Raw genomic sequence first — 19,139 nt, forward strand, 5'->3', positions numbered from 1 at the left:
CAGCGCAAAACGTATTTCAAGTGCAAGTGATAATTGTGACTTGATTATAGTGAGCAGCTCTCGTCAGATATGTGAAAAGAGAGAACACACAAAGTACTGGAGTACTGCACACTATTACAAAAAAATCATGGAGGATCAATTAACCAGCATCAAATGGACTCCGATACGCCATATTATTTTCAGCATTAGGAGTCCTAGTGGAATATGAGGTGATGGTCTGGGTATATGCAAGGGTCAGAGAGTTACGCCAGGATGTTTCAAGTCTGAAAATGATAAGATGCCAACATAGTATCATTCTGTAAAACACTTTATATAAGCAGAGAAGTTCAATGCAATGGACTTACTCCATTGCTCCACCAGCAGCATAAACACACAGTCTCCCCGCTCAGCCACCTCCATGTGGAATCAGTCTGACAGGCACTGGAGTAGTCGTTGGGATGTAGGTGCAGGTTGGACAGGATCCTCTTGGGCTCAGTGGAATCACTCGAAAGACCGCCAACCATGGTTCCTAACGCTGAAAAGAGTCTGGAGTATCTGAGTGCATTTGACGCTCGTTCATTGATCCTTCATGATTTTTTTTGTCGTACTGTGTTGCACTATATATATATTTTTTCTTTTCACATTTCACGAGAGTAGCTGTGAAAAGGTAAGAAAAAAAATATTAGAGTGTACATGAACCACCAATTTTTTTTTAGGCCAAGAGTATGAAGTGAAGGACGTGGACCTCAGTTCATTAATAAAACAATTTAAGCACCTGATAAGACACTGCATCCTCCTACAATGTCAATGTGAATGTTAACGGTTTGCTGGGGCTTAACTTGTGACCTTTTTGAAGTAACATCTGTCAATGATCAATGATCAATGAAGCATGGGCTGTACAGCCTTTATATGAATATTTAGGCAATATTACTTGAAAAATCAAATTTTGACGGCTTCCAGTTTCCGCGCCGTCGCTTTGTCGCCGTCGCGCACACTATAAGCGCACGCGGCGGGGGCAATGTATTTGTTTTTGGGCAACGTCGCGTCGCCGGCACTATAAGCGCGGCCTTATACAGCAGGGCACCGCTTTAGTGTTATGTCTGAAAAGGGAATAGGCAAGAAGTGACCCACTACCTATTCATTAACCCATGCTAATTTAGCATAAGCATAATGACTATAATCACTATCCCTGCATTGTTTAAATGTCCCGATCACGTGGGCCGTGACAGGAGAATTTAAACATGACTGAGATACCCCTGTAACTCGGGAAGCAGGGTGTCCCCGAGGCTGAAATGTAGGCTGTTCATGTCCGGAGACCCCCTGTTTCAATTATGTTATGTCAATTATGTGTTATTAAAATAAAAGCCGCCCGATCGCTTGTTAGGTTTCGTCCCGCTGGCTGCTGCAGCGCTCGCTATGGCGGGGACAAGAGCCGCCCCTCAATGGCGCCGGGCCCACTGCGAGGGGCGGCCACTGCGCTGCGCGGTGAGTTTTTCAGGCAGACATTAAAATTGTGATCAGCTCTAGCGATGGAGCGCTATGCAAAGCCCCCGGCGGTTCAGCCAATGAGGGCGAACCTGCCGGGTGACATCATGTCTGCTTCCCCGTCATGCTCCCCCCCCAGTCTTTTCCCTGCAGCTCACTGCAGACCGGGGAAGTCGGCTGCACGTGCCGGCACTGGGGCCGTAACCTTAGAGGCACACAGGGACACAGGGACACAGGGACACACATGCAACCCGATAAGATTTACACAGTGGGAGTCCCATTGAGACGCAGGGACCTCAGCTGTGTTAATCCCGATGGGCCATTACTGACTGCTGTGCGGTACGCCGTGGACTGTCAAGGCGTTGCACACTGTTGACCAGCCCATATTCTCAGGTGCGCGACCAACCATAGCACTGCATCTGTTACTTAGCAGCTACAATGTAGCCTTATATTACCAAAGGTAATATCGATTATTATAGTTCAAATTTCTGGGAATATTGACAAAAATGATCACAAACATGGAAGTGTTGCAAAGATCTTCCACTGCTTGGAAGGTGCTAAAACCAGCTATAGAAATCAAAGTGTGCTCAGTATATTAAAACCGATCAAAAAATGGCATAAAAAGACACTACAGATATAGCATCTTCGATCTCTAACCTGCCGCAACACATACTGGTGAAACACGGACCCAAGTGGAGCGTTCGTGGCAAAGTGCTTAGCAGGGGCGAATGGCCCATCATGATTATCACAGCCAGGATCCCTGCTTCCTGCTGTGTGAATCCTACCAGGCTCCATCAGTCTGTAAGAGACGCAGTGAGTAGACCGAATCAGCCCCCCTCTGCACACCTCAAAAAAGGTGACCACGCAGGATTTGTTTTAATAACACATTATTAATGCAAGTGGTCCCCGGAGCTGAACCACATTCATTTCAGCCGTGGAGAACCCCTGCTTCCCGAGTTACAGGCACTGGTATGGGGTGCCGGTATCTAGGCAAAGTTTAAATTTCCTGAGTACATGACACGAGAGATTTAAACAATGCAGTGAGATGCCGGCACCACATACCAAGGCCTGTAACTTGGGATGAAGGGGGTTTTATTTATTAAAATAAAAGCAGCTTCATTATCTTAGTGGCTAGGCACTAAGGTGATGAAGGGGTTAAAACAAACTACCTGGTTTATTGGGGGTAGAAGGAGTGAGTGAAAGGGGTAGTTTCCCAAGGGTGGGTGGTTAGGCCTACGGCAAGGTTGCAGGAAGGGTTAACCAACCATCGGGCTACATCTGTATTATCTAATACTACAGAACATGTATGTATGTATGTACACACGGGTTTTGCTCTTTTAATGTACCCAACAACTTGCTTATCTTCCTGCTTCCACACTGTTTAGATCTCAGACTGGCAGTGTGCTTGAAAAGAACCATTCAGTAAGCACTGACTTAATATGGGCATTAGGTTCTATTTTAGAATACATTTGACTTTCTCTCACATTGTAACTGCTTAGAGCAGTTGTGTCGGTGTATGTGAACACTTATTTTTGTGTGACATTTTTCTGGTTTTTCACATCTATACTAACGGCAACAAATTACACTAGAGTGAGACAGTCACTGACTGAAATAGCAAAGCGCCGCTTGTGGACGCAGCTTTATCAGAGCGATAGGAAGAAAAAACCACTAGAGGATGTAGTCCTTCGTGTGATGCTGCATGTCCACATTCAGAGACTTCACACTGTGTGTGCAATGTTAAACCCTGTATGCTGTTTGGAACTGAATGGGGGAACCTGTATGTAACATGTTGAACCACTAATCTGGGAGAGGGTGGGGGAAGAGAAGTGAGGAGGAAAGACTACAGTAAAAGGCAGTACACTGAAGCTGGAGGGGGAGATGTGAGATTTTCACTGAACGGTTTAGATCCCAATGGTTTTGTACAACCTCTTATCAGAAGTGATGGTTATCTAGTAGAATAATGAAACTGTGCCTAAGCAATGGGAAATGGAGATCAAATGGGGCCTATAGTATTGCAAAAAAAAATGAAAATACTGCTGGTTTCCTTCATGCTGCTAGTTACTGTGTTCCTATAACAGTTTACAAAAAGTGAAGAGTGCCATTTTAATTATTCAATGATCATTTATTCACAGTATTAGATATGTAAATAAGTGCATTTGTAAAGGTCTCTTAGGGTTATTGCAAACTGCCCCAACAGACTATCCAAGGTGCTTCTTTGAAATCTTGTTCTCGATGTGTGTTCCATAACTCTTAAATAATATACTAATTTTACCCACTTTACTCTGTTGCAGGGAACAAGTAATCCGATTTTTCTGAGCAGCATCGCCTTCTTCCAAGACTCTCTTATAAATCAGATGACCCAGATCAAGCTATCAGTGTATGATGTCAAAGACAGATCTCAGGGAACTGTAAGTCACTCATCTACAAAGGTAGCAGGTTTCATTGCACCCGCTGATGATGCAACATGTTGAGATGTAACACAGAATATCAGCGTTTCCATTAGGTTCAATGGCAGTGATGGTGCAGAATCTCACCATAACGCAGAGGCAGAACACTTTGTAACACCTGTACATTTTTCATAAAATACAAAATGTGGTCAGGTATATAGTCTTGAACTTACTAACAAGACCTTGAATATATGTACGTGGAGCTGATGTGATTAGTAAAATTAAATATGAAGCTAATTTTCTTTGTTTTTTTTTTGTTAAACGTATATTTTTTAAATTTTCAACAGTGAAATGGTGGGGGGATACAGGGAAAAAAAAGAAGGGAAGACGACAACCATCTTGTACAGAATTTTTTTCAACAATCTCATTTCATATCATACAACATTATATAGATGACACATTCTTCTCTCTACACTCTGGAACCCTGCTCTCTTTCTGGGGTCATTCCCTTGTATTACACTTCCTGTCCCTTTGGGTGGCTACTCATCTCAGTCCCCTCTGCCCTATCCAGCGTCCCAAGGTTCCCAGACCCTATAGTATTTCCCTGTAGTATGGTTCAGAAATGAGGTGAGTTTCTCCATTAATTGGACCTCCTTTACCCTTCTAATAACCTCTCTTCTGGACGGCAGGAGTGTCCGTTGCTACAGCACACCTAGCTGCTGTTAGTATATGCGAAATCAATTCGAGTGTGCAGTGATTCACATTCTCCATAGGTTTGGCTCGAATAATTCGTTGGATTTAGCGGGATCGTGATACCCAACACATTTTTATTCATTTCAATACTGCCCTCCAGTACATCTCCATTGCCGGGCAATACCACCAGACATGCGATAGATCTATCTGTCCAGACCCCCTCCAGCACCTACCTGAGGCCTCCAGGAACATCTGCTTTAGCCTCTTGGGGGTGTAATACCATCTTAACAAAATGTTCTATATGTACAACATCAAAAGAGAACATATATACATTTTACCCATATTCTTCCATAAATCCTCCCAGTCCTGCCTCGCTATTTCTGTCTGGAAGTTTAGAGCCCACTGCTCCATATATTTATGGGCAGGAGTATCTTTTTTTGGCATTAAACCCTTGTACAGAGATATTAGCCCTTTTTGATATGTCCTTGTTTTGCATAGATCTTCGAATCGTGTGGGTCTTGGGAACTTTACACCTTGGAAACCTTGCCTTACAAAATGTGGGACCTGCAAATACTTGTACAGCTCGGTTTGGGGCAGATCGTACTTTTCCTTCAGTTCCTAAAACAACATTAGCTTATCTTTTACCAACAAGTCACCCACCTCGACGATCCCTCTATGCCTCCAGGTATCAAAACTCTGTCCCTGAAAACCGAGGAGAAACCCTGGGTCACTAAACAAGAGGGTGAGCCTGGCTGGGACCGACATCACCTTATACTTCTTTTTTGCCATTTGCCAAATTTTCCGGATGAACCCGATTACTGCTAGTTCAGGCTGCCTCCCCAGCCCAGACCCCGACCACACAAGGAGGGGCAGCCCAACCGGCTCCCTGACTGAGCTCTCCAAATCCACCCAAGCATATAACCCTCCTGGGGAGTGCTAATAAACCATTTGCTTCATATGAGAGGCAATATAATATTTTAGAATATTTGGGACTGCCAGACCGCCTCCCTCCCTAGCCTCCAGCATAATCGACCTGGCTATTCTCGGTTGGTTGTTTTTCCAAATAAATGGCATAATCCGGTTTTGGATTTCTTTTGTACTTGTGTGTGGCACAGATATTGGAAGCGTCTGAAAATAATACAGAAGTCTAGGGAGAATATTCTTCTTAACTGCAGTTATATGCCCTATCCAGGAAATAGGGTGGGAATTCCAGGTGTGTTCTTTATTTTGGAAAACAGGTCTGGATAATTATACTTGTATAGTGAATGATAGTCCCTAGTAAGATATACCCCTAAATACTTCAAAATGGTCTTTTCCATTTATACTCAAAGTGCAGTTTAAGGACCTCAACCTCCTTGTGAGTCAAAGTTAGGTTATGAGCTTCCCACTGCCCCACATTTATCTTATACCCCGATAGCTCGCCAAATTCAGGAAAGATGTCAGTGGGTTAGATATAGTAAGTATGATATCTGTGAAAAATGGCAATTTGTAGCACTCATCCTTTATTTTATTTTCTAGTATATTGGGAGAGGCTCTCACGGTAGCCACCAGAGGTTCAATCGTTAATGCAAAGCGAAGGGGCGAAAGGGTGTACCCCTGTCTGGTCCCATTCTTAATTGTTATCAAATTCCTGTCCCCACCTGGGAGCTTCAGGGTGGCTGTTGGTGACTGACTGATAGAGGACCCGAACCCCTTGTAAAAAAGACCTCCGAGAACCCAAAAGTCTCTAGCGTTTTGTCCAGAAAATCCCACCGTATCCTGTCACAAACGCCTTCTCCGCATCCAGGCTCAATAACATAGCTTTGGGTTTAAACTTGTGTATCTGGTCAATGACGACCGTAATTTTTCTTGTATTGCCTGGCGTTCACTCTCAAAACCCACCTGATCATAATTAATTAATCTCGGAAGTATTGGATTCAACCTGTTGGCCAGCATTTTACTATAGATTTTTAATGTAGATTTTCAGATCCGTATTTAGCAGTGAAATTGGCCTATGGCTGCCACAGCACATGGGGTCTTTCCCCTCTTTAGGGATCACCACTATATTGGCCTTCGTCATTTGTGGAGGAATTTTTTTTTTCCGCTAAGGAAACCATTAAATAGATCTAGCAGACAAGGCCCCAAAATTCCTATATCATTTTTATAGTATAGGTTTGAAAAACCATCTGGTCCAGGTGCCTTTGATGGTTTCAATGAGCTGACCGCCCTCCCAAGTTCTATCCGAGTGATTTTTGCGTTTAAGATTTGATGGTCTTCCACTGTCCAAAAATTTAGGGGCACCAAATCGAGGGCATCGGTCTTGGCCATTAAGATAAAAGGGGTGAGAAGTGACATACAATCCTTCAAAGATTGCAGAGGAATTTGCTAAATTCTACACGAAGCTCTACGATCCAGACCAGGGGCGCGCAAACGTTTTTAATAAAGAATCAGGTGTTCTCGTCTATCTCCTACTGACTCCAATGTTTCTTTTAAAAAAATCAATGTGTCCCTAATTAGGTGCATAGACATTCACTAGTGTGACCACTAGGAATCTCCCTTTTTGGTCTCTTTTGATTTCCAGCGTCTGGAACGGTATGTCATGATTATATATATATAATCTCGCAACCCCCCCCCTTTTTTTTTTGTTGTGAATGACGAATACAATGCTACAGGATATGTCCCCCTGAAAATGTTTGGAGGCTTCTGCGTGTCAAAGTGCATCACTTGCAAAAAAAAACTATCTGCACGCAGTTTCCTAAATTCTTTTTGCTCTTGCTGTTTGCATTTAGGCCCTTGACATTTAGGGACATTTGAGTAGTCATTCCAGATTTCGTGTCTCTTTCTCTTGCGAAACTTGCGTTTTCAATATGTTGAAGGTTGTGGTGAGGAAGGGAATGGAAATTAGGAGGGGGAACTCCCCCATGTCTGGAGAGTGAGGGAAAAGTAAGATGAGTGTCCCTAGCCACTCATCCCAGTTTTGCAGCCAGTCCCTACTTGGTTTGGCCTGGCGGGCATATGGCCCTATTGGGGTCACCCTGACGTTGGGCATACTAGTCTCTTTTCTCCACCCCACATGCTGCCACTACTTAAACCCTACCTACTGATTGCACCTCTATTTTACCTCGTTTACGGTGGCAATAACTACCATTTAAACCAATGTTTACCAACGTTGGCACATATAAACATATATAACTTTTACAATAGTTTCCCTCTTAGCTCTGTCTCTTCTAACCCCTCTTCCTTTGTCTCATCATATACATTTAAAGGTGGGGAGGGGGGGGGGAACAACCTGGGGAAAAGCATACATCGAACATAGTTTATTTCACTAAACAATCCATAACTATTAACGGTTGGAGCAGGGGTTGCTCGTGTTCTTTAGTAGGGCTGAATGTTCTTTGTGTCTATTTTCTGAGTCACAGTGTGGTGTGTAACCCACAAAGGACCCATCTCCTCAAACTCTTTGGGCCTAGGCCCACTCGCCCCTCGCCCGACCTCTCAAACAGTTCTTTCCCCTGCTCCGTTCAGATCTTAGTCTCTTGTACACCTTGAGTGGGTCTCTCCCCGTTGCAGAGTTGTTCCTGTCGCCCGGGCACTGGGGGGGCGGATGATCTCGAACTACGAGCATAACTGGACCTGCCAGTCAAAATAAGAGACCGAGGGAGAAACCGAAAAGAACACAAAAGCTCCAACTTGGACTTCTTGGAAAGTCATGGGCCGCAGACTTGTTGGTCAAAGAGTCCACCGCAAACTGATGGTTCCTTCCAGAATTTAGTAACCAATAAAAAGATTCCCAAGAGACCTCTCAGGTGATCGGACGATTCTGATTATTCCCTTTTTGATCCGTCGCTCCCTCAGCTGACCGCTTTTCCTCTGGGTTGACGTCCCGAGTCTGTCATTGTAGACTTGGTCTGCTCTTGGAATCCAGACGCAACGCAGCCAGGAAGGCTGCTGTTTCCTCCGGGTAGCAAAGTGAGGCCTTCCTACCTCCATTGTTAGCTATAAGGCGGAATGGAAAGGCCCACCGATGGCTAATTCCCTTTTCCTGGAGTATCGCTGTCACTGGTCGTTGTCCTCTTCGCCTCTCTATGGTCATCCTGGAAGATCTGGATGGGGTAGTTTTCGAAATTGATTGAACCTCTGCTCCCCTTTATTATTTTGTCTTTGGCTGCGTATTGATGAAGACTCAGCACCACATCCCTACTTCTTTTAGGGTAATCAAATCTTGGACCCAACACTCGGTGAGCTCTGTCCATCAACAGTTCGCCATCCTGTAGTTGGGGGTCGATTGAGAGATACAGCCTTTTAAGATAAGGCTGCAGTGCCTCCGCAGATACTGACTCTGGGATGTGACGGATTCGCAGGTTCTGCCTTCGCTCCCTGTTCTCCAGATCGTCCATGCTGTCTCATGGTTCTTATCACCTCGTTGAGCCGCAGGACCTTGTCATCTGTATTCACTTGGTTTTGCAAAGTGGCGTCCATTTTGTTTTCCAGGTCCATGGTCCTTTTCGCCAGAGAAGATATTTCAGACTTGAACTCCAGCACTGCCTTATCCAAGGCTGACTGGAACATACTCTGCATTTCTTTAAACATCCCCTGTAAATCCTGCCTGGTTATGGCTGTGTCCCTCTCTTTCCTCCTGCTCGGTGCCCGATGGTGCGTGCGCCTCGCCGCCATCTTCTTTTCCCTCTACCATCGCAGGCTGTTTGTGCCCGAAACGGGACAGATCTGGGGCGGATATCTTCCGATCCTTCCTTGTGTTGGGCATGCCGTGTGCTCCTCCCTCCTGCAGCAGCTGATTTTAGTCCAAAACGAGGTGCCGATCGGAGGATATAGCTAAAATCTAGCAGCGGCATGTACGGAGCGTTTTAGCAGACGTGCATGCGCTGTGACGTCACGCACGCGCCCCACATCTTGTTTGTTTTTAATGCATGTTGTTCTTCACATGATGATAACATTTAAAGACCTATGTCATAGTTGACCGTACTTTACACAGGGATCGCAAACACCAGGCAGAACAAGATGGATAAATAAAGAGAGGTTTATTCTGGCTGGAGCCAACAGGGAGAAACACCGTACAAAACATGTCAAAACACAATAAGCTTAGGGTACAGGGAATGACTTGCTCACTATGTCCAAGGGCGCTGCTGAAGCTAGCTTATCCTAGATGTCATCCTGATCCTTGTGTCCATCCCAGTAACAAGGGATGCCTGCCTCTGGTCCATAGTTCACTTTCCAGTTGGTCTTTTGAAACCAAAATCAACCATGAAAAACTAAGGTGCCCTGATCTGCATCGACTTGTATAGGACCTCCACCTGAAATCACGGAGGACGGGGTGCTGACTCTATCAGACTGAACAATCAGCGCAGTGGGTGGTGGCACTACCTAAAGACATCCCCCAGGTGCGGGGCTTTCGGAGCCTGGGAAATTGGAACTGACCTATGGGAATTGAGCTGACGGGGATAGGACCCATGCCTCTGTTCCCAATTACAATACCTCCCGCAGGGGTAGACACCTGGTTCCCGTGGAGAGAACAATGCTTCACTTTTGGAAATTGTACATTCCCTCCAGGAGGTACCGCCCTTCCCCCACCTCACCATTGTCCAGAGAAGCTGCATTTGTCCCTGCACAATGGCTAGTCCCCGACTCATGGTGTGTTAGCCACAGAACCTTGCGATAGCGGCCCAAGCATACGACTCACACAAACACACACAACATAATGTAATTAATTAACTTTGAAACAGATACATAACTGGGCTTGGAGACTAATGAAGTTGACAGCCATTTTGCAGCCTAAGCTGGCCACTGTTACCCAGGTACTGTACGCTGGGTCGCCATCTTGACTGGTAGGGGCAACAAGCGACATTAACCTGTATTACGCTTTGCCCAATGCCGCTTCAGTCACAGCCTAGATGAAGCAAGTGACCTTTACTGCTTATTGAATAAACTAGTAACCTCAGTGGCCTGGCCGTCCTGATAATGCTATAGTGCTGCTAATATGCAGTACAGACTGCAGTCCTTGTTTTACTGTAAATGGAAAAAATAGGGTAACCCCAATTATCGAGGCCACTACCAGGCACTATGGAGTGTGTTTAGGAAAGAAGGTTTGACGCCGGTATATAGGTGATGCAGGTAATAAGGCAATATATGGGTATCTCCGATACTAACAAGGGGAGTGGGGTACTGGAAAACCGGTTAGAGGTACAAGGGGACACCTCCCAAGGGGGCGCCCCCAAGTAAATCACGGCCCGGGTACCAATATATCCTCACCTGTCTCCCCTGTGTACCGCGTGGAGGTCCCTTGAAAGCCGTTCCTGTTTGCGGCTGCAAGCTTGATCCTGGAGGCTCTGTGTGCTTGGATTCTGCTTGCTGGCGTCTGCGTGCCCCAACCGGATATGACGTCACAGATGAAAAAAATGGAGATTGCTTCCGAGGTTCACAGCACCTTCACTCAGCCAGTTGTATGAATATAAAAAAGTTTATTAGTAACCAGCAATGTACAACAGCATGAACACTCTTACGCGTTTCGTCCAAGCCAGGACTTTTTCAAAGAGTGCTGTTCATGCACAATGTCCCAGTTCATATAGGGAGAGAGCTAGATCAACAGCCAATCATTCCTAAGGTCAGATAAATTATCACTGCTGAAATCAATTAGGTGATTCGCTATACTATAGGACTGTTTATATCACATCGCTCACTACATGAAGGGACATACAGACATGCAAATATTGCATACATTGTTAACAATATTAAAATGACAGCCTAATGCTGTATAAAATTAAAATCAAAATCATACAAAGCATTATGTTCAAATACTGGTATAAATAAAACATTAATAAATTGTATAATAATTAATCAATTAATTCAATCTGAAAGAAAGTGGATAGGAATTATAGCTTACATAATCATAGAAATAAATGAATAATGTAACATAGAATTAATTCTCAAAACGTAATAAATGTTATAATACACAGTGTGGATATTTTGAATTAACATTATATTAATGATTTTTCTATAATGGGTAATGATACCCAAATAGACATAATTTGGACAGTAAGCACACCCTGAACACCTATCATACTGGGCCATCACCCCACCAAGAAGTGCTTAAGCTCCCAGTCTTGGTTGATTCCGGCCGGATGAAGTGTGTTCAGGGTGTACACCCAATACATTTCTTGTTTATTCAATACACCTTCCCTATGTCCTCCTCTAGCATGACAAGGTATATGCTCAATGGCAGTATAGGAGAAATTATTTATACCTCCTTTGGGGCATCTAGAGAAGTGTCTAGGGACAGGGTGGGTAGTATCATTCCTTTTGGTAAGTCTTACATGCTCTGCTATGCGAGTTTTGACAGGTCTAATTGTGCGTCCTACATACATTTTATTACAGCCACATCTTAAAAGATATATAGTAAAGGACGTATTGCAATTTAGAAACTCCTTAATAAAATGTTTTTTTGCGTTAGATTCTGATTTTACATATTTGGTACTGTGGGCATACCTACACATAGAACAATTTCCACTTGCAAAAAAGCCCTTAGGGATCCCTTTTATTTTATTAGAGTTTGACTGAAAAAGGCTAGGTGCCAGGTGTGATGCTAAAGTTTTAGCCTTCCTAAATGTGAATCTTGGCCCATTTCTTATATATTCTACAATATCCCTGTCAAGTGACAGAGTATGCCAATGTTTATGTATGATATCACATATTTGTTTGGATTGTCGATTATATGTGGTAACAAAAAATGGACTCAATTCACTTAGCTCAGGAACAGGTTTTGTTTGATCCATAAAACGTTTCTTTTTCTTATATTTTTCCAGGAGTACGGAACGATCCAAAGATCTTGCATGTTCAAATGCCGTTTGGATATCCCTACTGTTATAGCCTCTGGCCTGAAATCTATGAAACAATGCTTCTGATTTGTGAATAAAAATTCTCATCATTTGAACATATACGTCTTAACCGTATAAATTGAGCTTTAGGGATGCCTTTGAGTAATGATTGGGGGTGGCAACTTTTTGCTGACAGTAATGTATTCCTAGAATTGGGTTTACGGAATATATCAGTTTGGATTTTTTGATCATGGTCGATGTACAGAAGCAGGTCTAGATAATTTATACAATTAATATTATGCTCATAAGTAAATTTAATATTTCTGTCATTAGAATTAAGGAGATTGATAAATGTAAGAAGTGATGATTCATCGCCGTCCCATACTATGATGAGATCGTCGATGAATCTTTTGAAATAAATTATTTGTGAACGATAAATATTTCTTCGGTACCCAATCATCTGGTTTAAAAAGGAAGTCCATCTTTTGCCCAAATAATAGCAGGGGACCGTTCATCACGGCATTCGAAAGGTTGGTAGAAAGGGACTTGCAAATACTAGCAAAAGGCTTTTCATGTTCATCTGTGCATGCCAATAATCTGACATACACAGAGGTCCAGGAGCTTGATGTCCTGAAAAGTAACAATGACATTATGTTTAGGAATGCTGACAAAGGGGGGGCCCTTGTTGTTTTATCAACTACACAATGTAGACAGGAAGCACAGAGACAGTTGGGGAACCCACAACATTACAGATTATTGAAAAAAGATCCTACAGCTGAATTTATTTTGCAGTATAAGGAACTAATTGAATTTGGTAAAATTCTATGTACACTCAACAAACAGGAAATTGATTTTCTAAGTAACCCACATCCCGTGATTCCGGTGTTCCACCATCTCCCAAAGATCCATAAGTCACTGGTCAACCCGCCTGGTCGTCCTATAGTGGCAGGAATTGGATCTTTGGGAGATGGTTTATCACGCTTTGTGGACTCATATTTACAACCCCTTGTTTGCTCATTGCCATCTTTTATAAAGGATTCTTCGGATCTCATGGTCGATGTAAGAATACAGATGGGTCACACTTGATGTGATTTCTCTTTATTCAATTATACATCACGATCACGGGTTGACCGCAATTGCACATTTTTTACAATTATCCACGTCACTTTGCACTTTTCTTTTAGAATCTATTAAATTTTTATTAACTCACAATTATTTTATCTTTGATTCACAATTTTATTTACAGTTGTTAGGCACTGCAATGGGCACGAGTTTTGCACCATCATATGCAAACTTATTTATGGGTTTATGGGAAGCACAATATATTTATCACAGCAACAATATTTATCGTTCACAAATAATTTATTTCAAAAGATTCATCGACGATCTCATCATAGTATGGGACGGCGATGAATCATCACTTCTTACATTTATCAATCTCCTTAATTCTAATGACAGAAATATTAAATTTACTTATGAGCATAATATTAATTGTATAAATTATCTAGACCTGCTTCTGTACATCGACCATGATCAAAAAATCCAAACTGATATATTCCGTAAACCCAATTCTAGGAATACATTACTGTCAGCAAAAAGTTGCCACCCCCAATCATTACTCAAAGGCATCCCTAAAGCTCAATTTATACGGTTAAGACGTATATGTTCAAATGATGAGAATTTTTATTCACAATCAGAAGCATTGTTTCATAGATTTCAGGCCAGAGGCTATAACAGTAGGGATATCCAAACGGCATTTGAACATGCAAGATCTTTGGATCGTTCCGTACTCCTGGAAAAATATAAGAAAAAGAAACGTTTTATGGATCAAACAAAACCTGTTCCTGAGCTAAGTGAATTGAGTCCATTTTTTGTTACCACATATAATCGACAATCCAAAGAAATATGTGATATCATACATAAACATTGGCATACTCTGTCACTTGACAGGGATATTGTAGAATATATAAGAAATGGGCCAAGATTCACATTTAGGAAGGCTAAAACTTTAGCATCACACCTGGCACCTAGCCTTTTTCAGTCAAACTCTAATAAAATAAAAGGGATCCCTAAGGGCTTTTTTGCAAGTGGAAATTGTTCTATGTGTAGGTATGCCCACAGTACCAAATATGTAAAATCAGAATCTAACGCAAAAAAACATTTTATTAAGGAGTTTCTAAATTGCAATACGTCCTTTACTATATATCTTTTAAGATGTGGCTGTAATAAAATGTATGTAGGACGCACAATTAGACCTGTCAAAACTCGCATAGCAGAGCATGTAAGACTTATCAAAAGAAATGAAACTACCCACCCTGTCCCTAGACACTTCTCTAGATGCCCCAAAGGAGGTATAAATAATTTCTCCTATACTGCCATTGAGCATATACCTTGTCATGCTAGAGGAGGACATAGGGAAGGTGTATTGAATAAACAAGAAATGTATTGGGTGTACACCCTGAACACACTTCATCCGGCCGGAATCAACCAAGACTGGGAGCTTAAGCACTTCTTGGTGGGGTGATGGCCCAGTATGATAGGTGTTCAGGGTGTGCTTACTGTCCAAATTATGTCTATTTGGGTATCATTACCCATTACAGAAAAATCATTAATATAATGTTAATTCAAAATATCCACACTGTGTATTATAACATTTATTAAGTTTTGAGAATTAATTCTATGTTACATTATTCATTTATTTCTATGATTATGTAAGCTATAATTCCTATCCACTTTCTTTCAGATTGAATTAATTGATTAATTATTATACAATTTATTAATGTTTTATTTATACCAGTATTTGAACATAATGCTTTGTATGATTTTGATTTTAATTTTATACAGCATTAGGCTGTCATTTTAATATTGTTAACAATGTATGCAATATTTGCATGTCTGTATGTCCCTTCATGTAGTGAGCGATGTGATATAAACAGTCCTATAGTATAGCGAATCACCTAATTGATTTCAGCAGTGATAATTTATCTGACCTTAGGAATGATTGGCTGTTGATCTAGCTCTCTCCCTATATGAACTGGGACATTGTGCATGAACAGCACTCTTTGAAAAAGTCCTGGCTTGGACGAAACGCGTAAGAGTGTTCATGCTGTTGTACATTGCTGGTTACTAATAAACTTTTTTATATTCATACAACTGGCTGAGTGAAGGTGCTGTGAACCTCGGAAGCAATCTCCATTTTTTTCATCTTGTTTTACTGTAATCAATATCCTCAAGGTTGTTCTCTGTTCACATAGTTTATTTTCTTAAAGCAGAGTGGTTTTATGTGACTTTATCTTGATCTGCATTCTATGTCTCTCTCTTCATGCAGATGTATTTGCTGGGCTCTGGCAGGTTTACAGTCAAAGATGTTCTACAGGAGAAGAGCCACAGATTGCATTTAACACTATTGTGAGTGTTTCTGATCCTGGTCATAGGGTTTTCTATGTATGTTTAACTAGAAAATCTCGAACATTTTCCTTGATGCATTTTTATGTAACCTATAATTGTAGTCACTGGCTGTTTGTAAACCTTTCACGTGTCGTGGCTTTGGTGACAAAAAGGTTTGATAGGTATAATTTGATGTATGCATAATCTTTATATAGCGCCTGCAGTGTACTCTGCGCTTTACAAAAGAGACAATACAGTAGAGAGAAGTTTAATACAATAAGTGCAGCAAACAAAATCAGGCAATAGGAAAGGAAATCCCTGCTCTGGGGAGATTGCAATCTGAATGGTATGTTGGGAGGTTTACAGAGAGCAAATATTTTTAGCTATGCCATGAATGGAGAGAAAAAGGGAAGAGTCAAATGTCACCCGTAGGCAACGTGCTTTGGTGACAGGATAAATGGTAGTACCATTTCCTGTGATGGAAAAGGAGGGTATTGGGCCAGGTTTGAGTGGGGGGAATATGAGGAGCTCAGTTTTAGATATATTAAGTTTAAGGCTGTGGAGCACCATCCAGGAGGATATAGCTAGGATGCAATCCGAGGCTTGGGACTGGATTTGTTCATGCTACAGAGCAGGGGAGCGCAAACTTTTTTTTCCCTGCGCCCCCCTGCCAGCAGTTCCTCTCTCTCCGTGCCCCCCTCCCCTCTTACTCTGGCGTCAGCGTTATGACGTCACGTTGCCATTGTGACGTCACATGACCTCGCGGCATCATTTGCCGCCGCGTTGCCATGGCTACGCGTCTAAGCCGCTGGAGCCAAGGTAAGTGAGGTTTACAGAGGTTTTCGCCGCTTCCCCGGCACTTAATTTAAGTGCCTTCGGGAAGCGCGCGGGGCCTTTGTAAACCCTGCGCCCCCCGCAGTCAGTCTTGCACCCCAGTTTGCGCACCGTTGCTATCGAGAATTGTAGCTAAACATGCTATACATTTAGAGCTTCGTGGGAGTTGCAGTGACTTACTGTATATCCACTCCTGAGAAATTGTTTTAACCAACACGGACTGAGGCAGCAGGGCTTTACAAGCAAGTTACTGTCAAATCTCTTTTATATTGGAAAAATTACTTTTGAAGTCATATCTGTTTTTTCCTTGTAATGTTGTCTTCTGATAGTAAAGGCAATACTGTATCTACTATAGTATGACACTGTATTTACTATAAGACTTGTATGTGTCTTCTGGCTTAGTACTTCCTAGAAAATATGGCCCTCAGTCATAGAGAGCTTCTCCCAGGATTTACTTTGATGAGCTATGTATGGTCTTAAATTTTTTTATTTCTGTCTAAATGTGGGAATTCTATGCATGAGCTGAGCGACTATGTAATTCCAGTGATTGTCGTTACCTGCAGGTCCGCTGAGCACGATCGTGTGGGTAACATTACTGTAATAGGCTGGCAAATGGAGGAGAAGACTGACCAACATGTCCCTGTAACCAGATCCCCGGATACCATTAATGGGAGAGTGAGTGTTGCCTCCACTTCATTCTTATGACAATAGACAATGCTTCTTACAGCTCAGTCTCTGCACTTTCAGCTTACTTAAATATTGTTTGACTGAAAAAGGTAATAATTATGAGCTACTGTAGAAGTCTTCAAGTAATATTTTGGGGTATTAACATATCTATTTTTTTGTCATCTCTGTAAGCATTTACCCTCCCAAAGTGAAACGTTTTTCAGTATAAACCAGTCATCGATAGCCTTCAATCCACCTTCTTCGGTAAATTAGAAAATAATATACTGTAACAGTAAAACTTACATGGATCTAGCAATAAAACACACTGATACAATAGCTGAAGAGTTCCCTTGTATTGATAACATCGTAACGCAAGGAAGCTGGAAAATGGGACCACCAAGCATTTCCATGTCTGCTCGCTGGTATCCTGGCTGGTGGAACACTTCTCTCTAATGTACTCTGTATTCACTGTTTGTTAGTCTCCCCACATGCCCATTAGATTGTAAGCTCTTCGGGGCAGCCCCAAAAAATACAAATCTCTCAAACTAGTGGGTCTTCGGCATCAAGGGACCACTGTTGAGCTTGAAGGGACCCGGTGCCGTGAACATGAAAACAAAGGGAGAGGAGCCAGGGTGGTTACTTCAAGTGCTTCTAGTGTATCGAGCAGGGGTCTCGAGCTTCATCCTCAAGGGCCACTAACAGAGCAGGTTTTATGATATCCCTGCTTCAGCACAGGTTGAGCCACTGATTGATCTACCTGTGTTGAAGCAGGGATATCCATTAAACCTGGTCTGTTTGTGGCCCTTGGGACTGAGTTTGAGACCCCTGGTATAGATCAAATCAGGCTGATTTGACACGGCACACAGAACCCCAGCAAGCTCTTTTTGGGAACCCCGGAGCCGCCACAAAATATATATATGTGTCAAAATGGAGAGCTATTGAGCGTGGCATATGTACAGTATACGACAGAGAAGCCCAATGCCACATCCAACATGACAGAAATACACAGCATGTTTATTTTCAGTAGGGGTATTTGTTGCTATGAATATGGATTACTGTTCAAGGCAGAGGTCTTCTGTTTTGGGAGAACTGCAATTTTCTGTAGTGAAGGCTTCTGTTTTCACAAACCGAACTGCTATTATTCTGTGGAAAACCCTGCATTTGTCTTTATGAAATGATCATAAAATAATTGCATGATGGTCAAAAACAACGTTTATAATGAATTCATACCCGGTGGCAAGTTATGAAATTGCAGACTTTATATTTCAGATAGTCATGTCTGTAACAAATGTTATTTTTATAACCTATTGCTTTCTATGGAATGGTTATATAGAAGTGTTGCCTGTATGGGTAATACGTGGGAGTTACATGGATATTCTGTCTAAAAACGACTCTCTTCCCCCGTCCCTCCCTCTTCAGACTGTTCTTCTCGTTGATGAAAGTTTAACAGAATCTTTAGGAATTCGGTCAAAATATGCATCGTTACGGAAAGATACGTTACTGAAATCAGGTAAACTAATTTCTGAAATTTTTTTTTTTATATATAATTTCTTGCGACAAACCATGTAAACCTGTATGCTGGATTATAAAGCAGTGTAAAATGGTCTTGACAGAAACGGTGCAGATTGTTACTTGTGTGATCAGGAAACACACAGCCTCTGTGATATAGGGCGGCGGTTGCAGAGGTCCCGCGCTCTTCCCCAAGGCATTTAAATGAAATCGCGTGAGGCCTCTGCAATGTCTCCGACCTTGTCAAATGACATCACCCCGAGGCTTCATTTGATACCGAAAACAAGGAAGGAGGGGGGTGCGAGCCGGTGAGGAGAGCAGGCAGAGGTGCGCAGGGAGAAAAGTTTGCACACCCCTAATATAATATTTTAATATATATATTTTAATTTTT

At 42.3% G+C, this 19,139-nt stretch overlaps 1 protein-coding gene across 11 annotated transcripts in view; it reads left to right on the forward strand.

Annotated features, from left to right (window-relative positions):
• INPP4A (inositol polyphosphate-4-phosphatase type I A) overlaps positions 1 to 19,139 on the forward strand; it is a 150,952-nt gene that overhangs the window by 72,821 nt on the left and 58,992 nt on the right. For all 11 annotated transcript variants that reach the window (XM_075590520.1, XM_075590522.1, XM_075590519.1 and 8 more), the window contains exons 7-10: positions 3,756 to 3,872; positions 15,681 to 15,760; positions 17,137 to 17,248; positions 18,659 to 18,749. In XM_075590520.1, coding sequence (XP_075446635.1) covers positions 3,756 to 3,872; positions 15,681 to 15,760; positions 17,137 to 17,248; positions 18,659 to 18,749 — 400 coding nt within the window. The remainder of the gene's footprint in view (positions 1 to 3,755; positions 3,873 to 15,680; positions 15,761 to 17,136; positions 17,249 to 18,658; positions 18,750 to 19,139) is intronic.

Source organism: Ascaphus truei, chromosome 3 (genome assembly GCF_040206685.1).
Source record: "Ascaphus truei isolate aAscTru1 chromosome 3, aAscTru1.hap1, whole genome shotgun sequence".
Classification (NCBI taxonomy): Eukaryota; Metazoa; Chordata; class Amphibia; order Anura; family Ascaphidae; genus Ascaphus; species Ascaphus truei.